This window comes from Rhinoraja longicauda, chromosome 40, assembly GCF_053455715.1.
Source record: "Rhinoraja longicauda isolate Sanriku21f chromosome 40, sRhiLon1.1, whole genome shotgun sequence".
NCBI classification, from domain to species: Eukaryota; Metazoa; Chordata; class Chondrichthyes; order Rajiformes; family Arhynchobatidae; genus Rhinoraja; species Rhinoraja longicauda.
Genome location: NC_135992.1, coordinates 5346705 through 5369561, shown reverse-complemented (window position 1 = coordinate 5369561; position 22857 = coordinate 5346705). Strand labels below are relative to the sequence as shown.

The window sequence follows — 22857 nt, the reverse complement described above, 5'->3', positions numbered from 1 at the left end:
AAAGCGTGAAATTTAATATAGAAATAAACTGACACTTTTGGGGGTCTTTTAAAACATTTCGAGGGGAGAGTGGTTTTTATTACAGGAATTGGGTGTGGGGAAACTAGAACAAGAACATAAGGGGATGTCGGGAGGGGGCTCACTGCTGAATGTTTCGTCCGAGCTATTGGAACTCTTTGCTTGCCCTTCAGATGGGCGTCAAGCTGTTTCCACCTTTACTGTCCTGTCGCTACACCTGCCCTAGGGAGAAGAGGGCAGACTGGGCATCTCCAGGGGGCAGGGAATCACTCCATTCAGTGAGGGGCTTTGGTGCGGCCCAGGGTCTAACTATTCCCTCCACACTGGCTTTGCTCACTAAACGGCTTTGTGCTGAACTTGCCCTTCCACTGATTGATCATTGCACTGTGCAAGATGGTTTCACCAGGAATAATTAATTTTTTCCTGAAGGTCTTAACTTGAATAAGTTGGATTCCATTGACTTGTTGGATGGATTGGCATTTGGAGGGATTGGTAATGGGGAGGTTGCTTCTACAGGGAATGTAGAACAGATTGCCCCCCTCTCTCGCGAGGTGTTGTGTAGAGAGCAGAGACCACATTTGGCCCATTTCTAGCCGTCATGGAACTTACAGATGCACCCAGTCTGCCGCTTCTCCCAGTTTGACCATTCATTCAATGCTATTGCCAGGGCTTGCTTTCCGACTCAAATGACACTTTGTAAATGCACGTCTGTGTTGAACAATTGGTGATGTGATGTGTCGCCAAGATGACAAACTCAAGACTAACTCACTCTGCGCTTGTAATGCAAATAAAAATGTATTCCCTAAATGATCCATTTCGTCTGATTCCGCTACTCACTCGGGGAGACACTTTCATTCCGTCTGACAATGTCCACCTACCTTGATAGACACAGAGTGCTGGAGTAACTCAGCGGATCAGGCAGCATCTCTGTGGAGAAAACGGAGAGGTGACTTTAGATTTTAGAGATACAGCATGGAAACAGGCCCTTTGGCCCACCGAGTCCCCGCCTACCAGCCATCACCCCATACACGAACACTGTCCTATGATCAGCCATGATCATATTGAATGGCGGTGCAGGCTCGAAGGGCCGAATGGCCTACTCCTGCACCTATTTTCTATGTTTCTATGTCCTACACACACACTAGAGACAATTCACAATTTTATCTAAGCTAATTAACCTACAAATCTGTATATCTTAAGGAGTGTGGGAGGAAACCGGAGCACCTGGGGAAACCCCACGGGGGTCACAGGGAGAATGTACAAACTCCGTACAGATGTGTAGGAAAATAACTGCAGATGCTGGTTCAAATCGAAGGTAGACACAAAATGCTGGAGTTACTCAGCGGGTCAGGCAGCATCTCAGGAGGGAAGGAATGGGTGTCGTTTTGGGTCGAGACCCGAAACGTCACCTATTCCTTCTCTCCTGAGATGCTGCCTGACCCGCTGAGTAACTCCAGCATTTTGTGTCCAACTCCGTACAGACATCATACGTAGTCACGATCGAACCTGGGTCAGCAACTCAACCGCTGCGCCACCGTGCTGCCCAAATGCTTCGGGTCGGGACCCTTCGGATTGATTGTGGTGGGGGGGAGTTGGGGAAAACTGGAAGCGAAGAGAAAAACAGTACAAATCAGGCCTGGCAACAGATGAGCTCAGGCACGGAGGTTCCCAGGTAGGCTGACCGTTGGGTAGAGGCAGATGTGAGCCCAAGAGGGAGGGGTACATCGTTGCCGACTGTGGAACTAGTGGACCCACTTATAGAGGAGGAAGGGAGGGAAAGTGTGGAGGAAGAGGGGAAGGGAGGTGTTTGTAGAAGTGACCTAAAATTGGAGATTTCAACTTTAAAACCGCCGGGTTTAACACTGCCCATGCGAAATATAATGTGAGAATGGGAAGGGGAGCTAAAGTGTTTAGCAACCAGGAGATCCAGCCGGCCTTGGCAGAGCGAGAGCAAGTGTTCAGTGACACGGTCACCGAGTCTCCACTTGATCTCGTCGATGTACAGGAGTCCACATTGGGAACACAGGATGCAGTAGGTGAGGTTAGGGGAGGTGCACATGAGAATCTGTCTCATCTGCAAGGACTGCTGGGGTCTGCACCCCCATCTATCGTGAGTTTGACCTGAGTTGGACTCTATTTCTCCACGTCCTCCAAAGACGTTGATGTGGGCAGAGCTGTAGATGTATTACACATGGATTTCAGCAAGGCATTTGACAAGGTTCCGCATGTTAGGCTGCTGGTTTTTAGTATAGTTTAGATACAGCGCTGAAACAGGCCCTTCGGCCCAGCGAGTCCGCGCCGACCAGCGATCCACGCGCACTAAGACTATCCTACACGCACGATACTTCGCGCTGCCTCGGCAAAGCCAGCAGCATAATCAAGGACGAGTCACACCCCGGCCGCTCCCTCTTCTCCCCTCTCCCATCAGGCAATAGGTATAGAAGTGTGAAAACGCACACCTCCAGATTCAGGGACAGTTTCTTCCCGGCTGTTATCAGGCAACTGAATCATTCTACCACAACCAGAGAGCAGTGGTGAACTACTGTCTACGTCTTTGGACTATCTGACCCTCGGACTATCCTTGATCGGACTTTGCTGGCTTTACCTTGCACTGAATGTTATTCCATTATCATGTATCTGTACACTGTAAATGGATCGATTGTAAACATGTATTGTCTTTCTGCTGATTGGTTAGCATGCAACAAAAGCTCACTGTACACGTGACAATAAAATGAACTGCACTTTATGGACAATTTACAATTTTACCAAGTCAATTAATGTACAAACCTGTACATCTTTGGAGTGTGGGAGGAAACTGGAGCACCCGGAGCCAACACACGCAGGTCATGGGGAGAACGTACAACTCCGTACAGACAGCACCCCTAGTCAGGATCAAACCCAGGTCTCTGGCGCTATAAGGCAGCAACTCCACTGCTGCACCACCGTGCCTCATGTTCATAGTCACAAGAGCAGAATTAGGCCATGAGGTCCATCAAGTCTACTTCAATCATGACTGGAACCTTTTCATGTAGCGGGTGGTGGGCATATGGAACGACCTGCCAGAGGAGGTAGTTGAAGCAGGTAGTATTGCGACATTTAAGAAACATTTGGACAGATACATATGTAGGAAGGAACTGCAGATACTGGTTTAAACCAAAGATACACACAAAACACTGGAGAAACTCAGTGAGAGAGACAGCATCTCTGAAGAGAAGGAATGGGTGACTTTTCGGGTTGAGACTCTTCTTCAGACCCTTTTGTATCTATCTATGGACAGGTAGACGGGTCGGACACGTTTGAGGGAAATGGGTCAAACGCAGGCAGTAGATAATAATAATAATATAATGTATTTTATTTAAATAGCGCTTTTCATATACTCAAAGACGCTTTACAGAGTCTTTACAAAGACGCAACAGAGGGAATGTTGGTCGATGTGGGCAAGTTGGGCAGAAGAGCCTGTTTCCACACTGTATGATTCTATCACTCTATGACACTGAGGTGTGATGTCCACTGACTGTAGATGTCTCTCTCTCCCCCTCTCCAGCCTCCTGTCTCTCCTCATCTCAGTTGTCATTAACACGCAATGCTTTCATTTACCCCAACTGCAAGGCCATCTATCCCTCCCTCTCTCCCTCCCTCCCTATCTCCCACCCTCTCTCTCTCCTCCTCCCTCCCTCTCTCCCCTCCCTCTCTCCTCTCCCTCTCTCTCTCCCCCTACCTCTCCCTTCCCCTCTCTCCCCATCCCTCTCCCTACCCCCCTCCCTCTTTCTTCTCTCTCCCCCTCCCCTCCATCCCTCTCTCTCCTCCTCTCCCTCTCCTCCCCTCCTTCCTCTTCTCTGGAATTTAGGATGAGAGGGGATCTTATTGAAACATATACAATTATTAAGGGATGGGACACATTAGAGGCAGGAAACATGTTCCTGATGTTGGGGGAGTCCAGAACTAGGGGCCACAGTTTAAGAATAAGGGGTAGGCCATTTAGAACGGAGATGAGGAAAAACCTTTTCGCTCAGAGTTGTGAATTTGTGGAATTCTCTGCCTCAGAAGGCAGTGGAGGCCAATTCTCTGGATGCTTTCAAGAGAGAGTTCGAGAGAGCTCTTAATGATAGCGGAGTCAGGGGGAATGGGGAGAGGGCAGGAATGGGGTACTGATTATGGATGATCAGCCATGATCACATTGAATGGTGGTGCTGGCTCGAAGGACCAAATGGCCTCCTCCTGTACCTATTGTCTATTATCTCCCTCCCTCTCCCTATCCCCTCCACCCTCTGTCCCCCCCCCCTCTCCTCCAACCCTCTCTACCCCTCTCCCTCTCTGCTCCCTCATCCTCCCCCCTCGCTTTCTCCCCCTCCCTCTCTCCTCGTCCCTCTCTCCCTTTCTCTCCCCCTCCCTCCCCTTCTCCCCTCCCCCATTCTCCCTCTCCCCACCTCCTCCCCTCCCCTCCCCACCTCCTCCCTCTCTCCCCCCACCTCCCTCCTCCTCTGCCCCCCTCTCCCTACCTCCCTCTCCCCCCTCCCTCTCCCCGGAAGTATCTGAAGTATCCCACTTCTGACACCAATTTCGTGTTCTTGTTCTATGTCTGTATGAAACTTTGCAAGTCTTCAAGGTACCACAGAGGTCTTTATTACATTAACTCAATGCTGGCAGCAAGACAACTAAAATGGCTGCAACCCCATAACACTCACACTGTGAACAGCCCAGATAACTATGCACAAAACATCGCCCTTTGTCCTGTGCAGCGCCACCCGCTGCACGGGAGGAGCAACGGGTCCTTCCTCCCTCCCTCTCTCACCCCACCCTCTCCCCTCCTCCTCCCTCTCTCCCGCCTCTTTCTCTCCCCCTTCCCTCTCCCTCCTCCACTCCCTCCCCCTTCCCTCTCCCTCCTCCACTCCCTCCCCTTCCCTCTCTCTCTCTCCCCTTCCCTCTCTCTCCCCCTTCCCTCTCTCTCCCCTTCCCTCTCTCTCTCCCCCTTTCCCTCTCTCTCTCCCCCCTTCCCTCTCTCTCCCCCCCCTTCCCCCTCTTCCCCCTTCCCTCTCTCCCCCTCCCCCGCCTCCTCCCTCTCTTTCCCCGTACCGTACCGAGCCGCGCCGTACTGTACCGCACTGTACCGTACAGTGCTGTGCCATGCCGTACTGTACAGTTCTGTGCTGTGCCGTGCCGTACCATACCGTACTGTAATGTGCGTGCGACGCTTCTCTGTGTCCCGGGGCGCCGCGCGCGCCCGATCTTCCCGCCAAAACACCAACCGCCGCCCGGACCGCCGCGCGAGCCGCGACTCCCCGCGCTCGGCCCCCGGGGTGTGATGGGGGCCCGGCGGCAACGGGGGCCTCGGCGGCGGTGGGGCCCTCACGACCGACCAACAATCAGCGGTCAGTGAGAGAGGGGGTGGGGGGAGACAACGGGGACCCGGCAGACATTGCCCCTTTCCTCTCTCTACCCCCTCCCCCCACTCTCTCTACCCTCTCTCCCCCCCCCCCTTTCCACCCTCCCCCCACCACCATCTCTACCCAACTCTCTCCCCCCCCACCCTTTCCTCCCTCTCTCCCCCACTCCTCTCCCTCCCCCCTCTCTCCCTCCCCCCTCTCACCTCCCTCTCCCCCCTTTCCTCCCTACTCCTTCCCTCTCCTCCCTCCCTTTCTCTACCCGCCGACCTCCCCCCACCCTCTCTGTCTCCCCCCACCCTCCCCGTCTCCCCCCACCCTCCCCCTCTCTTCCCCTTTCTCCTCCCTCTGTCCCCTTTTCCTCCGTCTACCCCCTCTCCCTCCCTCTTCCCCCCCTCCCCCTTTCCCCCCTCCCCCCCTCCCTCTTCTCCCTCTCCCTTCCCCCCCACCCTCTCTTCCCCCTTTTCTCCCTCTCTCCCCCCTTTCCTCCCTCTCTCCTCCATCCCTCCCTCTCTCCTCCATCCCTCCCTCTCCCCTCCATCCCTCCCTCTCCCCTCCATCCCTCCCTCTCCCCTCCATCCCTCCCTCTCCCCTCCATCCCTCCCTCTCCCCTCCATCCCTCCCCCTCTCTCTCTCTCTCTCTCTCTCTCTCCATCTCATGCCCAGTCGCTCCTGAGCCTCCAGCTGCAGTACCCGTACCGTGCCATGCGCGCGACGCTTCTCTGTGTCCCGGGGATCCGCGCGCGCGCCTGATCTTCCCGCCAAACAGTGACAGCTGCCCGGACGCCCCGACTCCCTGCACTCGGCTCCCGGGGGGGGAGGGGGAGGCGGGCGGTGAAGCCAGGCGGTGGAGGCCGGTCTGGGCCGAAGGAGCGCCGTCGGTGGTGGGGTCTCCGGCAGCAGTGGGGGCCTCGGCGGCGGTGGGGTCTCGTGACCGACCAACGATCAGCGGTCAGTGAGGGAGGGGGAGGGGGGGGGGGGGGGGGGAGGGAGGGGGAGGGGGAGGGGAGGGGGGGAGGGGAGGGGGAGACAACGGGGACCCGGCAGAAATCGTCCCTGAATCTGGAGGTGTGCGTTTTCACCCTTCTCTACCTTTTGCCTGATGGGAGAGGGGAGAAGAGGGAGTGGCCAGGGTGCGACTCGTCCTTGACCCTGCTCCTGGCCTTGCGTGGTAGTGTGAAGTGTAGTGTGAAGTGTAGGATAGTGTTAGAGTATGGGGTGATGGCTGGTAGGCGGGGACTCGGTGGGCCAAAGGGCCTGTTTCCACGCTGTATCTCTAAAGTCACCTCTCCGTTTTCTCCACAGAGATGCTGCCTGACCCGCTGAGTTACTCCAGCACTCTGTGTCTATCAAGGTAGGTGGACATTGTCAGACGGAATGAAAGTGTCTCACCCGAGTGAGTAGCGGAATCAGACAAGATGGATCATTTAGGGAATACATTTTTATTTGCATTACAAGCGCAGAGTGAGTTAGTCTTGAGTTTGTCATCTTGGCGACGCATCACATCACCAATTGTTCAACACAGACGTGCATTTACAAAGTGCCATTTGAGTCGGAAAGCAAGCCCTGGCAATAGCATTGAATGAATGGTCAAACTGGGAGAAGCAGCAGACTGGGTGCATCTGTAAGTTCCATGACGGCTAGAAATGGGCCAAATGTGGTCTCTGCTCTCTACACAACACCTCGCGAGAGAGGGGGGCAATCTGTTCTACATTCCCTGTAGAAGCAACCTCCCCATTCTCAATCCCTCCAAATGCCAATCCATCCAACAAGTCAATGGAATCCAACTTATTCAAGTTAAGACCTTCAGGAAAAATAAATTATTCCTGGTGAAACCATCTTGCACAGTGCAATGATCAATCAGTGGAAGGGCAAGTTCAGGACAAAGCCGTTTAGTGAGCAAGGCCAGTGTGGAGGGAATAGTTAGACCCTGGGCCGCACCAAAGCCCCTCACTGAATGGAGTGATTCCCTGCCCCCTGGAGATTCCCAGTCTGCCCTCTCCTCCCTAGGGCAGGTGTAGCGACAGGACAGTAAAGATGGAAACAGCTCGACGCCCATCTGAAGGGCAAGCAAAGAGTTCCAATAGCTCGGACGAAACATTGAGCAGTGAGCCCCCTCCCGACATCCCCTTATGTTCTAGTTCTAGTTCCCCCACACCCAATTCCTGGAAGAAAAACCACTCTCCCCTCGAAATGTTTTAAAAGACCCCCAAAAGTGCCCGTTTATTGGAAGGCCCCTCAATTGTTACATTTCACGCTCTTCAGCTGAATATCCCCATTGATCGAAAGTGTCTCCAGTGTATCCATGCCACTGCGGTTTGGAAACTTTATTGTGGCATCATTGGATAGGACAATCTCAAAGTTGTCTCCGTTGAACTTAATGAGGATCTGTCAAAGTAATAAAACGGGAAACAAAAGGTCAGGAATTCACAAGAGCGGATGTAGGTCCAACGCAAGTTAGAGTGATCTCATAGAGGTGTACGAGAACCAGTTTGAAGTGTAATGTCAAAGATAGCACAAAATACTGGAGAAGGGTCTCGACCCGAAACGTTGCCTATTCCTTTTCTCCAGAGATGCTGCCTGACCTGCCGAGTTACTCCAGCTGTTTGTGTCTATCTCCAATACACCGGCACATAGATACAAGTCGGTTCATGGACACAAAAATGCTGGAGGAACTCAGCAGGAAGGGCAGCATCTCTGGAGAGAAGGAATAGGTGACATTTCAGGTCGAGACCCTTCCTCGGACTGAGAGTCAGGGGAAAGGGGAATGACAATAGACAATTGGTGCAGGAGTAGGCCATTCGGCCCTTCGAGCCAGCACCGCCATTCAATGTGATCCTGGCTGATCATTCTCAGTCAGTACCCTGTTCCTGCCTTCTCCCCATACCCCCTGACTCCGCTATCCTTAAGAGCTCTATCTAGCTCTCTCTTGAATGTATTCAGAGAATTGGCCTCCACTGCCTTCTGAGGCAGAGAATTCCACAGATTCACAACTCTCTGACTGAAAAGGTTTTTCCTCATCTCCGTTCTAAATGGCCTACCCCTTATTCTTAAACTGTGGCCCCTTGTTCTGGACTACCCCAACATTGGGAACATGTTTCCTGCCTCTAATGTGTCCAACCCCTTAATAATCTTTAATAAATGAGAGATATAGACGGTGATGTAGAGAGATGTAGAAACAAACGAATGAGAGAAATGTAAAAAACTAACGATGATAAAGGAAACAGGTCATTGATAGCTGTAGCTAGGTGGGAACGAACGACGGGTGGGTGAGGGATGGAGAGAGAGGGAATGCCGGGGTGACTTGTAGTTAGAGAACTCAATATTCATACCCCTGAGCTGTTAGCTGCCCAAAGCGAAAGATGAGATGCTGCTCCTCCAATTTGTGTTGCCAGAGTGAGGCTGAAGGCAACATCTCCAGAACTAAATCTAAATCACACTCACTCTCACCTTGAAATCTTCATTATTACGTATGGGGCATTTCTCAATCTGCTCTGTCTTCCACCTGGAGTTGACCATGTTATTAATGACAATCCTAGAGTCGTCATTAGAAAGCCGTGGGTTAAAATGCATTGCAATGTTCCCTGGTCCCTTTCCTAGATCAATTGCAAATCTGAAACAAAGGATGATCAAAATAGACATGAGGAACTGCACTGCGTCAGACACCCGGGTTCGACCCTGACTTAAGGGGCTGTCTGTACGGGGTTTGCACGATACCCCCATGACCTGCTTGGGTTTTCTCCGGGTGATCGGGTTTCCTCCCATACTCCAGAGACGTGCGGGATTGCAGGTTAATTGGCTTTGGTAAAAATTGTAAATTGTCCCTATTGTGTGTAAGATAGTGTTCGTGTGCAGAGATTGCTGGTCGCAATCTCCACACGAACACTATCTTACACACAATAGGGACAATTCTTCAGTTGTCCGAAGGGCCTGTTTCCGCGCTGTATGTCTAAAGTCTAAAGTGCTGGATTAACACAGCAGGTCAGGTAGCATCTCAGGAGGACAACAGGATCTGGATCGATTGGCCAGGTGGGCGGAGGAATGGCTGATTTAATACAGAGAAGTGTGAGGTGTTGCATTTTGGGATGTCGAACAAGGGCAGGACCAACACAGTGAATGGTAGGCCTCTGGGGTAGTGTTATAGAGCGGAGAGATCTTGGAATACAGGTGCATGGTTCCTTGAAGGTCGAGTCGCAAGTAGATAAAGTGGTCAAAACGGCTTTTGGCGCTTTGGCCTTCATTAGTCAGAGTATTGAGTATAGAAGTTGGGAGGTCATGTTGCAGTTGTATAAGACGTTGGTGAGACCGCATTTAGAATGTTGTGTTCAGTTCTGGGCACCATGTTAGCGGAAAGATATTGTCAAGCTTGAAAGGGTTCTGAAAAGATTTATGAGGATGTTGCCAGGACTAGAGGGTATGAGCTATAGGGAGAGATTAAGTAGGCTGGGTCTCTATTTCACGGAGCGCAGGAGGATGAGGGGAGATCTTATAGAGGTATACAAAATCATGAGAGGAATACATCGGGCTCTTTTACCCAGAGTGGGGGAATCGAGAACCAGAGGACATAGGTTCAAGGTGAAGGGGAAAAGATTTAATAGGAATCCGAGGGGTAACTTTTTCACACAGAGGGTGGTGGGTGTATGGAACAAGCTGTCAGAGGAGGTAGTTGAGGCTGGGACTATCCCATCATTTAAGAAACAGTTGGACAGGTACATGAATAGGACAGGTTCGGAGGGATATGGACGAAGCTCAGGCAAGTGGGACGAGGGTAGCTGGGACATTGTTGGCCGGTGTGGGCGAGTTGAGCTGAAGGGCCTGTTTCCATACTATCACTCTATGACTCTCGATGATGTAAATAGGCGGAATTTCAGGTCAGGACCCTTCTTCAGGCTGATTGTGGTGGGGGGTGGGGGAGAGAAGTGGGGCAGAACAAAAATAGAAACAAGGAGAGAATTTGAGATCTTTTTCTCTCTCAAAGAGATATTTAGCAGCATTGCGATAAAGTCCTACAAACGTACAGCACCGAAACAGGCCCTTCGGCCCAGCGAGTCCATGCTGACTGTCAAGTACTTGTTAATCCTGCAGTAATTACATTTTATTCTACAGAAACAAATAACTTCAGATGCTGGTTTATACCAAAGCACCCCTCCCACCCTTTCCGAATTTGGCGGAAAGTTTCCACTTTCTTATTTCATTTCCGCCATTCCGATTTTGCCTCACATTTTTCCGCAAAACAGTCGGTAATTGCAATTTGTCAATTTGGTCGCTAGGGATTCCGCAAGAAATCCCCACGCGCCATGGAAGTCTCCCCGAAAATGGGGCACCTAGGCTGGGCGAGGCAGCCAATCTCGACCTCATCGGGACTTCCATGGCCAATTGGTGGGTTGAATTTGCAACCTGCGGCCGGGGGTTAAAATATAAAACACAGCAGAAAAGCCAATGACCACCTTTTTGGGCTAATTATCAATTAATGTGCGAATTTACTTCAACAAGTATTTCCGTATGCTTAGTCGAGTCGCATAAATCAATTCTTTCTTCATAACTTAGTCATACATTTTATGACCATTGTTCTTTTATTCAATACCAAGAGAATACCAATGTGTAAGGAGAAAGCAAAATAGAAAAACAAAACAAAACAATTTTTTCTTTGTTTTGTAAAAAGTATTTCTGTTCAATAACCTTTCTATAAATAGCAGAATATACTCATGATAGGCCTGACGTTGTACTTGTAGTCCAAGAACTGCAGACTGGTGGAAATAATAGTCATTTTTCACACATGAATGTAGCACAGCGCGTATGTGCATTTGGCGTGCGTACTTATTTTTGCAAAAGTTGCATTATGAATTTTGATGTAAAATTCTGAATTTTGGACATCTAAATTATGGATTTGTAAAATCAAATGTTGGGAGGTCTGCCAAAGATAGACACAAAATGCTGGAGGAACTCAGCGCCTCAGGCGACATTTCTGGAGAAAAAATATGGGTGACATTCGGGTCGGGACCCTCGTTCAGACTGAAGGTACGGGTGGGGCGGAGGGAGGGAGGAGAACGAGGTGAGAAAAGACCAGGACAAAGCAGGACCAGTAACACATTACCTCATGTGTTGGAAGGAACTGCAAATGCTGGTTTAATCCGAAGATAGGCACAAAAAGGCTGGAGTAACTCAGCGGGACGGGCAGCATCTCTGGAGAGAAACATTACCCGTACATAGTATCCAGAGATGCTGCCTGTCCCACTGAGTTACTCCAGCATTTTGTGTCTGATACATTATCTCAGGCAGGGTCGCCCATTGTGGGCCAGGGAAGGCGTGACCTCAAGAGGGAAAGAATGTGGTGAACTGTGGTTCTTAAGTTGTAGGAGCAGAATTAGGCCATTCGGCCCATCAAGTCTACTTCACCATTCAATCATGGCTGATCTATCTCTCCCAACCCCATTCTCCATGTAAATTGCTATATGTATATATATGTTTACACACGCATTCATGCACATGCACACACAAACATACGTATGCGCACACGCACATGTGTATGTGTGAGTGTGTAAACAGATGGTGATTAGCAGGAGAACCACAATCATCGCTTACCTGATTGTCGTGTATTTAATTCTTCCTTCAACTTCGATTGAGCCACCAGACTTTATTTGGAAACCAGTCAACATCATGAGCTGAGGGGGCAAGAAAAAGCTTCCTGAGTCGACAGTATCAGAGGGCGGTGCAGTGGCACAGCTGGTAGAGCCGCTGCCTCACAGCACCTGAGATCCCAGGTTCGATCCTGACCTCGGGTGCTGTCTGCAAGGTGTTTGCGTGTTCGCCCTGCGGCCACGTGGGTTCCCTCCGGGCGCTCCGGTTTCCTCCCACATCCCACTGACCGCGCGGGTTTGTGGCGTATTTGGCCCTCTGTAAATTGGCTCTAATGTGCAGGGAGTGGTGGCAAAGTGGGATAACGTAGAACTAGTGTGAACGGGTGATCGAAGGTCAGTGCGGACGCGGTGGGCCGAAGGGCCTGTTTCCATGTTGTATCTCTAAACTAAACTGAACACTAAAAGATGTAGGAAGGAACTGCAGATGCTGGTTTACACCGAAGATGGACACAAAATGGTGGAGTAACTCAGCGGGACAGGCAGCATGTGTGGGGAGAAGGGATGAGAACAGCACCTCATATTTCGCTTGGGCAGCTTACAACCCAGTGGTATGAATATTGATTTATCCAACTTCAAATAACCCTTGCTTTCCCTCTCCCACTGTCCCTCCCCACCCTAGTTCGACTAATTCCACAGTCCTCCTGATTATTTTACTGACTGTAAGCCTCCTTGTCACCTTCCACTCAGTCAGCAATGAACCATTCTACATTTCCTTGATCAACTACTGCTTTGATCTGTTGTGTTCACACCTTACCCTACCGTATTTCTTGGCTTCCTCTCCCCCTGACTCTCAGTCTGAAGAAGGGCCTCGACCCGAAACGCCACCCATTCCTTCTCTCCAGAGATGCTGCTGAGCTAGTCCACCATTTTGTGTCCATCTTGAGTGTAAATCAGCATCTGCAGAACTTTTAGTGTTCAGTTTAGTTTGGAGATACAGGGTGGAAACAGGCCCTTCGGCCCATCGAGTCTGTGCTGACCAGCGATCACCCTTTCGCACTAGTTCTACATTATGCCACTTTGTCACCCACTGCACACATTAAAGAATCTACACAAAGCCCCGTGTAAACCAACATTCAGATGTGAGTGGAGTGAATTGCCACAGGTTCAAATCCCAACCCCGAGCAAACGGTGGGCCCCTCTCACTCCACCATAACCAGCTGTAGTAGCATCAACATCAATACACTCAGCTTACACACATGATCTTTATCAGACCTAAAGCAACAGGAAAATGCAACACGGTCAATAACTGTCGACATTACAATGGCCTGCTTCCTTTATCATCATTACTTTTTCCAACTCTCTCTTCCAACCTTTCATTCATTTGTTCTATCTCTCCCTGCGTCACCATCTATATCTCTCATCTCCCTCTCCCCTGACTCTCAGTCTGAAGACGGGTCTCGACCCGAAACGTCATCCAATCCATTTCTCCAGAGATGCTGTCCAGAAATGATGTATTCAAGAGAGAGTTGGATATAGCTCTTAGGGCTAAAGGAATCAAGGGATATGGGGAGAAAGCAGGAACGGGGTACTGATTCTGGAAGATCAGCCATTATCATATTGAATGGCGGTGCTGGCTCGAAGGGCCGAATGCCCTACTCCCTACCCTATTTTCTATGCTGTCTGCCCCACTGAGTTCTTCCAGCATTCTGTGTCTATGAACTGGTTATATCTGTATGGTGTATTGGAGATAGTCACCAAATGCTGGAGTAACTCAGCGGGTCAGGCAGCATCTCTGGAGAAAAGGAATAGGTGACGTTTCGAGTCGAAACCCTTCTTCAGCATTTTGTGTCTATCTTTGACATTACACTTCAAACTGGTACTCGTACACCTCTACAGCACTCCTTAACCTTCTGCGCTCCAAGGATTAAGGTCCTGGTCTGCTTAATCTCTCCCTATAGCTCAGGCCCACGAGTCCAGGAAACATCCTTGTGAATCTTTTCTGCACCCTTTCCAGATTGACGACATCTGTCCTATTGTCACAGTGTGACCAAAACTGAAGCCCATATTCTAGATGTTGCCTCACCAATGTCATGTACATCTTAACCTGACCTCCCAATTTCATCCCCATCCCCGGACACTTTCCCCTGCAATCACAGGAGATGCAACACCTGTCCCTTTACCTCCCCCCTCAACTCCATCCAAGGACCCAAACAGTCTTTCCAGGTGAGACAGAGGTTCACCTGCACCTCCTCCAACCTCATCTATTGTATCCGCTGCTCTAGATGTCAACTTCTTTACATCCCGGTGGCTCCCACTCCCAGTCTGACCTTTCTGTCATGGGCCTCCTCCAGTGCCATAGTGAGGCCCACTGGAAATTGGAGGAACAGCACCTCATATTTTGCTTGGGCAGCTTGCAGCCCAGCGGTATGAACATTGACTTCTCCAACTTTAGATAGTTCCTCTGTCCCTCTCTTCCCCTCCCCCTTCCCAGTTCTCCCTCTATCTTCCTGTCTCCACCTATATCCTTCCTTTGTCCCACCCCCCTGACATCAGTCTGAAGAAGGGTCTCGACCCGAAACGTCACCCATTCCTTCTTTCCCGAGATGCTGCCTGACCTGCTGAGTTACTCCAGCATTTTGTGAATAAATACCTTCGATTTGTATCAGCATCTGCAGTTATTTTCTACACTCCCAATTTCATCATCGTTACGTTTTTGCATATCTTTAATTCATTTGTTCCATATCTCTCTGTATTACCATCTATATATCTCGTTTCCCTTTCAACCCCCCTGACCCTCAGTCTGAAGAGGGTCTCGAACCGAAACGTCACCTGTTCCTTCTCTCCAGAGATGCTGCCCGACCCGTTGAGTTACTCCAGCTTTTTGTGTCTTCTATACCCATGAGGCTCTTTAATAGAGATTGCTTTCACTGACGGAGATACTGAGGTAAAAAATCGGCTGTGAGTTAAAACCGTAGATAGGTCGAGTCTCGACCTGATACGATATGATAGAACTTTATTTATCCCAGGAAGGAAATTGATCTGCCAACAGTTAAAAAAAATAAAAAATACACGAAACATGAAATTAAAGTGCCGAGTGGAAAGGATTGGGGATGTGCAAAGTTTGGGGGGGGGGTGGGGGAGTCAGTCTCAGTCTACCCCACAACAGGGGGAGGAGATGTGCAGTTTGATAGCCACAGGGAAGAAAGATCTCCTATGGCTTTCTGTGCTGCATCTTGGAATGTTACCTGTTCCTTTCTCTCAAGAGACACTACCTGTCCCGCTGAGTTACTCCAGCTTTTTGCGTCTGGCTTCAATTTAAACCTGCATCTGCAGTTCCTTCCTACACAAAAAAAACTGGCGTGTACTAGTTAGTAGCCTCACCGTTGGCCGAATAAGTCACTACAGGTTAAGATCATAAGTGGGATTCGGCCCATCACATCTACTCCACCATTCAAACATGGCTGATCTATCTCCTCCTCCTAACCCCATTCTCCTGCCTTTGCCCCGTCACCTCTGGTGGTGAGGGATCGGTACTCACATTCTGAAGTTTGTTGGTTTCCGCCATCGTTCGTGTGGCTCACGGGCGCAGTCAGCTCGTTGAAACAAAGCGAGGACAAGTTGCCTGGCCTCCCCAACCCTGGTTTATAAAGGCAATCTCACCCAGCCTGGTCACCACTCAGGATCGGCCCCGACAATGCTTCACCCTTACACCTCCCCTTTGTAGCTCACAGCCAATGTGAGAGCTCAATAGGCACCTGTGCAACATCCCACCAAGAGCTGGCAAGGAGACAAGGGAATGAGTGATGGAGGTGACGTTGTCAAAAAACAAAAACCTTTGGCGGGGAAGGTTTGTTCAGATAACGTGTCGTTACACTTCCACACTGGGAGAGTGATGGATTGGGAAGTCTCTTTTGTTTCCCACACTGGATCACTGTCCTAACTCACAAACCAGCACTGGATGACCGTCCTAACTCACTGAGCCCTCACTGGATCACTGTCCTGGCTCACTGACTGACACTGGATCACTGTCCTCACTCACTGAGCCAACACTGGATCGCTGTTCCCACACTGACCCACTGGCCCCATTCACTGAGCCACACTGGCTCACTGGCCCTGACTCAGACCCACACTTGTTCACTGTCCCACACCCACTGGCTCACTGTGCACTCTCACTGAGCCACACTGGATCACTGTCCACACTCACTGGCCCTGACTCACCGGTTCTCACTGGCCCACACACTCAGAATCCCGTCCTTCAACCCTCTGAGACCTCTGCTCTGATCCTGGTCCCGTGATCATATCCGTGTCTCATTCCTGCACCAATGGCCGCAGTGCCTAGCCTACGTCTCCCCGTCCCCACCATCCACTCCCCGTCCTGTGGCGCTTTCCCAAGCAACTCAGGCGACACGGTGGCGAGGCGGTAGAGTTGCCGCCTCATAGCGCCAGAGACCCGGGTTCCACCCTGACTGTAGGTACTGTCTGTACGGAGTTTGCCCGTTCTCCGTGTGACCCCGTGGGTTTTCTCCGGGTGCTCCGGTTTCCTCCCACATCCCAATGATGTGCAGGTTTGTAGGTTAATTGGCTTCAGTAAGTTGTATAAAGTTGTCCCTTTGTTTTAAACCAACAATATTTTGTTGAATTATTTACAATAATATGTACAATACTAAATTATTCAAAACAAAACCCACCACCATAGTACAAATAAAACAAATATTCTTAAACAACTTCCCCTTCCTTAATAAAAAAAATTAAAATTGTCCCTAGTGTGTATAGGATACTGCTAGTGTATGGGGTGATCACTGAACGGTATGGACTCGGTGGGCCGAAGGGCCAATTTCCGTGCTGTATCTCGAAAGACTAAAATCTTAATAACGTCATAAGGGATAGGAGCAGATATAGGCCATTTGGCCCATCAAATCTACTCCGTCATTCTGGAATTTAGAAGATTGAGGGGGGATCTTATAGAAACGTACAAAATTCTTACGGGGTTGGACAGGCTAGATGCAGGAAGATTGTTCCCGATGTTGAGGAAGTCCAGAACAAGGGGTCACAGTTTAAGGATAAGGGGGAAGTCTTTTAGGACCGAGATGAGAAAGTTTTTTTTCACACAGAGAGTGGTGAATCTGTGGAATTCTCTGCCACAGAAGGTAGTTGAGGCCAGTTCATTGGCTATATTTAAGAGGGAGTTAGATGTGGCCCTTGTGGCTAAAGGGATCAGGGGGTATGGAGAGAAGGCAGGTACGGGATACTGAGTTGGATGATCAGCCATGATCATATTGAATGGCGGTGCAGGCTCGAAGGGCCAAAGGGCCTACTACTGCTCCTATTTTCTATGTTTCTATGGCTGATCTATATCTCCCTCCCAACCCCATTCTCCTGCCTTCTCCCCATAACCCCTGACACCCGTACTAATCAAGAATCTATCTCTGCCTTGAAAATATCCATTGACTTGGCCTCCACAGCCTTCAGTGGCAAAGAATTTCACAGTCTAAAGGCACTTATCAGCCTTGCCGACACAGCATCAAATCCTCCTTCTGAGGAACTCACTTTCTCTGTATCAAACTGGGCCACTTCTGTTTAGGAAGGAATTGCGGATGCTGGTTTATGCTGGTTAACATATGGCGAGTGTTTGCCGGCACGGGGCATATGAGGGGGGGACTTCAATGAAACCTACAGAATAGTGAAAGGTTTGGATAGAGTGGATGTGGAGAGGATGTTTCCACTAGTGGGAGAATCTAGGACTAAACGTCAGAGCCTCAGAATTAAAGGACGTCAGTGAAAAGGTTTTGTCGCATACTAACCAGTCAGCGGAAGGAGGATGCACATTTGGTTTAGTTAAGTTTAGAGATACAGCGCGTAAACAGGCCCTTCGGCCCACTGGGTCCGCGCCGACCAGCTATCAGCCGACCAGTACACGAGCACTGCCCGACACGCTAGGGTCAATTTACAGTCCTTACTGAAGATGGTGATGATGAAATAATGGGTCGTATTCACTGGAATTTAGAAGGATGATAGGGGATCTTATAGAAACATATAAAATTCTTAAGGGATTGGACAGGCTAGATGCAGGAAAAATGTTCCCCATGTTGGGGGAGTCCAGACCCAGGGGCCACAGTTTAAGAATAAGGGGTAGGCCATTTAGAACGGAGATGAGGAAAAACTTTTTCAGTCAGAGTTGTAAATCTGTGGAATTCTCTGCCTCAGATGGCAGTGGAGGCCAATTCTCTGGATGCATTCAAGAGAGAGCTAGATAGAGCTCTTAAGGATAGCGGAGTCAGGGGGTATGGGGAGAAGGCAGGAACGGGGTACTGATTGAGAATGATCAGCCATGATCACATTGAATGGTGGTGCTGGCTCGAAGGGCCGAATGGCCTACTCCTGCACCTATTTTCTATGTTTCTATGCGACACTGGAGGACAGAACTGGAGCGGAAGAGAGAGACATCTGCAGAGACATCACACCTCAATGTGTTGAACATTTGGAAGAGATAGTACGAGAGGACGTTTTTATTAGAAAGATGAACAGCAGCTACACCAGAAACTGGAGGAACTCTACACAGATCCATGTTAAACATGTGTAGGAAGGAACTACAGACGATGGTTTAAACTGAAGAAAGGCACAAAATGCTGGAGTAACTCAGCGGGACAGGCAGCATCTCTAGAGAGAAGGAATGGGTGACGTTTCGGGTCGAGGGGGTCTCATCCTCCTCTCATCCCCGGAGGTGGCCTGGTGACCGTCTTCTGGACCACTTCCAACACTGGCACATCTCTCCTTAAATGAGGGGAGGCCACCAAACCTACGCCCAGCACTCCATGTACAGACCGGCCGACCAACACCCTGTACTGTTGCAACAATATCTCCATATTCCACGTCTCCAGTCCTCACTGTACCTGCCTGCTGATTGTCTGGTAATTGATGCACAAGAACAAATAGATTCCTCTCTACTCCACCATTTGATGTTTGTTTCCATCTGGATAATAGTCTGTCTTAAAGTACACGTCCCCGCACTTTCCCCACATTGAGTGAAGCTAATGTTATGTTCATCGCTCAGCTTTTTTAAGTTCCAGCATCATTGTCACAGTCAGTTGTCGATTGTCCTGGGCTCACAATTGTTGCAAACTTCTGCACCCATTTTGGGCTGAGCTCCTGGCACCGATCTCCCCAGAGAGAGGGTTCCCATCTGGTGAAGTTTGGTTTAGAGATACAGTGCAGAAACAGGCCCCTCGGCCCAACGGGTCCACGCCGACCAGAGAACACCCCGTACACTAGTACTATCATGCACACTATGGACAATTTACAATTTTTACCGAAGCCAATTAACCAACAAACTTTGTAATGAAGCGTAATGAAGTGGTTGAGCTCCTGCCTTACAGCGCCAAAGAGCCTGGTACGATCCTGACTATGGTGCTGTCTGTACAGAGTTTGAATGTTCTCCCTGTGACCTAGGTGGGTTTTCTCTGCAATCTCCAGTTTCCCCCAACACTCAAGACGTACAGGTTTCGTAGGTAATTGGCTTCGGTAAAATTGTAAATTGTCAGTAGTGTGTGTAGGGTAGTGTTAAATGTGCAGGAATCGCTGGTCGACGCGGACTCGGTGGGCCGAAGGATCTATTTCTGCGGGGTATCTCTAAACTCAACTAAAAAGTGCTTTATTGTAATATGTCCCAAACAGAACAGTTAAATTATTTTGCAGCAAGAGTCATAACACGGGGTGATCTCCCATCAGCAAAACCATCAGCTTCACCAGAGAAGACCCACCCTATGGGGGAGATCAGTGTCAGGGGCACATGAGTTGGAAGGAACTGCAGATGGTGGTTCAAACGACACAAAATGTTGGAGTAACTCAGTGGGACAGGCAGCATCACTGGAGAGAAGGAATGGGTGACGTATTGGGCCGAGACCCTTCTTCAGACTAGACAGGGGAAAGGGAAACGTGAGATATAGATGATGATATAGACGGAGGGTGGTGGGTGTGTGGAACAAGCTGCCAGAGGAGGTAGTTGAGGCTGGGACTATTTGAACATCTGAGAAACTGTTAGACAGGTACATGGATAGGACAGGTTCGGAGGGAGATGGACTAAGTACAGGCAGGTGGGACTAGTGTAGATGGGACATGTTGGCCGGTGTGGGCACGTTGGGCTGAAGGGCCTGTTTTCACACTGTATCACTCTGTGACTCTATGTAGAGTGATAAAGAACAATGAATAGGAAGGAGCTCATGATATGAGCCATCCTGTTTTATCGGATAATCACAGTTTGGTTTGGGAATAGCTCCATCCAAGACCGCAAAAAAATTGAAGTGTTGTGGACGTAGCCCAGGCCATCACACAAACCAACCTCCCTTCCATTGACTCCATCTATACCTCACGCTGCCTCGGCAAGGCCAGCAGCATCACTGACAGCCATGGAGGCCAAGTCAATGGATATTTTTAAGGTGGAAGTTGATAGATTCTTGATTAATACGGGTGTCAGAGGTTACGGGGAGAAGGCAGGAGAATGGGGTTTAGGGGGACAGATAGATCAGCCATGATTGAATGGCGGAGTAGACTTGGTTGGCCGACTGGCCTAATCCTATCACTTATGACCTTTTCACTTTTGAACTTATGAAACTAAATCAGTGCAGAAGTTTGCAATGATTGTGAGCCCTGGACAATTGACAACTGACTGTGACAATGTCCCTTGAACTTTAAAAAGTTGAGCGATGAACATAACATTAGCTTCACTCAATGTGGGGAAAGTGCGGGGACGTGTACTTTAAGACAGACTATTATCCAGGTGGAAACAAATAACAAATGGTGGAGTGGAGAGGAATCTATTTGTGCTTGTGCATCAATTACCAGACAATCAGCAGGCAGGTACAGCGAGGACTGGAGATGAGGAATATGGAGATATTGTTGCAGTTGGTCGGCCGGTCTGTACCCGGAGTGCTGGGCGTAGGTTTGGTGGCTTCCCCTCATTTAAGGAGAGATGTGCCCGTGTTGGAGGTGGTCCAGAAGACGGTCACCAGGCCACCTCCGGGGATGAGTGGGCTGACCCCTGACAAACGGCGTCAGAAACCGGATCCGTATTCCTTGGAGCTGAGGAGGGTGAGGTGTGAACTCAATGAAACTGTTGAGTGCAGAGTCTCAAGAGAGGGTTCGGTGAGTTAAATCTGAGAAGTGTTAGGATTTCTGTGCGGCACGATGGCGCAGAGGTAGGGTTGCTGCCTCACAGCACCAGAGACCCGGGTTCGATCCTGTCTCTGTTGCAGTCTGTACGGAGCCAATTAACCGACAAACCCACACAGGTCTTGGATAGAACGTACAAACTCCGTACAGACTGCACCCGTGCAGTCTGTATGGAGTTTGTACGTTCTATCCAAGACCTGTGTGGGTTTGTCGGTTAATTGGCTTAGTATAAATGTTAATTGGCCCTAGAGAGTGTAGGATATTGTTAATGTGCCGGGGTTGCTGGTCGGCGCGGGCCTGGTGGGTCGAAGGGCCTGTATCTCTAAAGTGAACTAAACGCCACAAGGATTGTGCAAGGCAAGCAAGACTTCATTTAAGAGCGTCAAATACAGTGATCTCTGGGAACAATCTAATAGAATGTGCACAGAACAAAGATGTATCTGCTCCTTCTAAGTCTGAAGAAGGGTCTCGATCCCTCATTCCTTCTCTCCAGAGATGCTGCCTGTCCCGCTGAGTTACCCCAAAGTTTGTGTCTAACTTTGCTTTAAACCAGCATCGGCAGTTCCTTCGTACACACCTTCTACACCGAATTTCCCTTCAATGCGCACTCCGTCCCTTTGATTTCCCTTTCCCACAGGAATTCGAGCCTTTTCCTCTTCACATGGACCTACAACAATCATATACCCACCACCCTTTGTGTGAAGAGGTTGCCTCTCAAGTTCCTATTAAATGTTTCCCCTCTCACCTTAAACCTCTGGTTCTTGATTCCCTACTCTGTAAAAAACTCTGTGCATTCACCCTGTCTTTTCCACTCATTATCCTACACTCCTCTAGAAGATCTCTCCTTATCTGCCCTTTCATGTAGTCTAACTGTGCCAGTTAACTTTCATTTCTCCTCTATCTTTATCTTTAGTTTAGGGATACAGCGCGGAAACAGGCCCTTCGGTCCGCCGAGACCGCATCGACGGGCGATCCACACACACTAACACCATCCTACACACACCAGGGACAATTTTACATTTATACCAAGCCAATTAACCTACAAACCTGTTTATTCACAAAATGCTGGAGTAACTCAGCAGGTCAGGCCGCATCTCGGGAGAGAAGGAATGGGTGACGTTTCGGGTCGAGACCCTTCTTCAGACCTGTACCTACAAACCTGTACGTCTTTGGAGTGTGGGAGGAAAACCGAAGTTCTCAGAGAAAACCCATATAGATCACGGGGAGAACGTACAAACTCCGCACAGACAGCACCCATAGTCGGGATCGAACCCGAGTCTCTGGTGCTGTGAGGCAGCAACTCTACCGCTGCGCCACCCCAAGACCAAGTTGATGCTAAGTTAACAACTAATCTCTACTAGACCAAGTGGACCCGTTGGGCCCAAACCTCTCCTGCTCCCCCTTTTCCCCTCCCCCTCCCCTTTCTCCCCCCCCCCTTCCCCTCTCCTCCCTCTTCCCCTCTCCTCCCTCTTCCCCTCTCCTCCCTTCCCCTCTCTCCCCCTCCCCTCCCCACCTTCCCCTCTCCACCCTTCCCCTCAACCCCCCCTTATCCTCCATCCTTCCCCTCCCTCCCTCCCCCACCAACCTCCCTCCTCCCTCCATCCCTAGATTTAAACTTTAAAATGTGAATAACTTTAAAAATATAACACCGATTTCAATGAAACGTCTTGCATTAGCACCAAAGGGACGACAGTGAGTAAGGTGGGCCTAAAATT

At 49.8% G+C, this 22857-nt stretch overlaps 1 protein-coding gene across 1 annotated transcript; it reads right to left on the bottom strand.

The window, feature by feature from the left end:
- Window positions 1-7637: 7637 nt before the first annotated feature.
- On the bottom strand, window positions 7638-15542 carry LOC144611382 (beta-galactoside-binding lectin-like). The gene is made up of 4 exons (XM_078430453.1): window positions 15516-15542; window positions 11982-12061; window positions 8850-9012; window positions 7638-7787 (listed from the first exon to the last, which is right to left on the bottom strand). The coding sequence occupies exons 1-4, from the start codon at window positions 15540-15542 to the stop codon at window positions 7638-7640; spliced, it is 420 nt and encodes a 139-aa protein (XP_078286579.1).
- Between the last annotated feature and the right edge of the window lie 7315 nt (window positions 15543-22857).

Coding starts and splice junctions, on each gene's coding strand:
- LOC144611382 (XM_078430453.1), bottom strand. CDS start 15,542: ATGGCGGAAACCAACAAACTTCAGAAT. Junction 12,062..15,515: donor AAACCAACAAACTTCAGAAT/GTGAGTACCGAT, acceptor TTGCCCCCTCAG/CTCATGATGTTGACTGGTTT. Junction 9,013..11,981: donor ATTAAATACACGACAATCAG/GTAAGCGATGAT, acceptor CCTTTGTTTCAG/ATTTGCAATTGATCTAGGAA.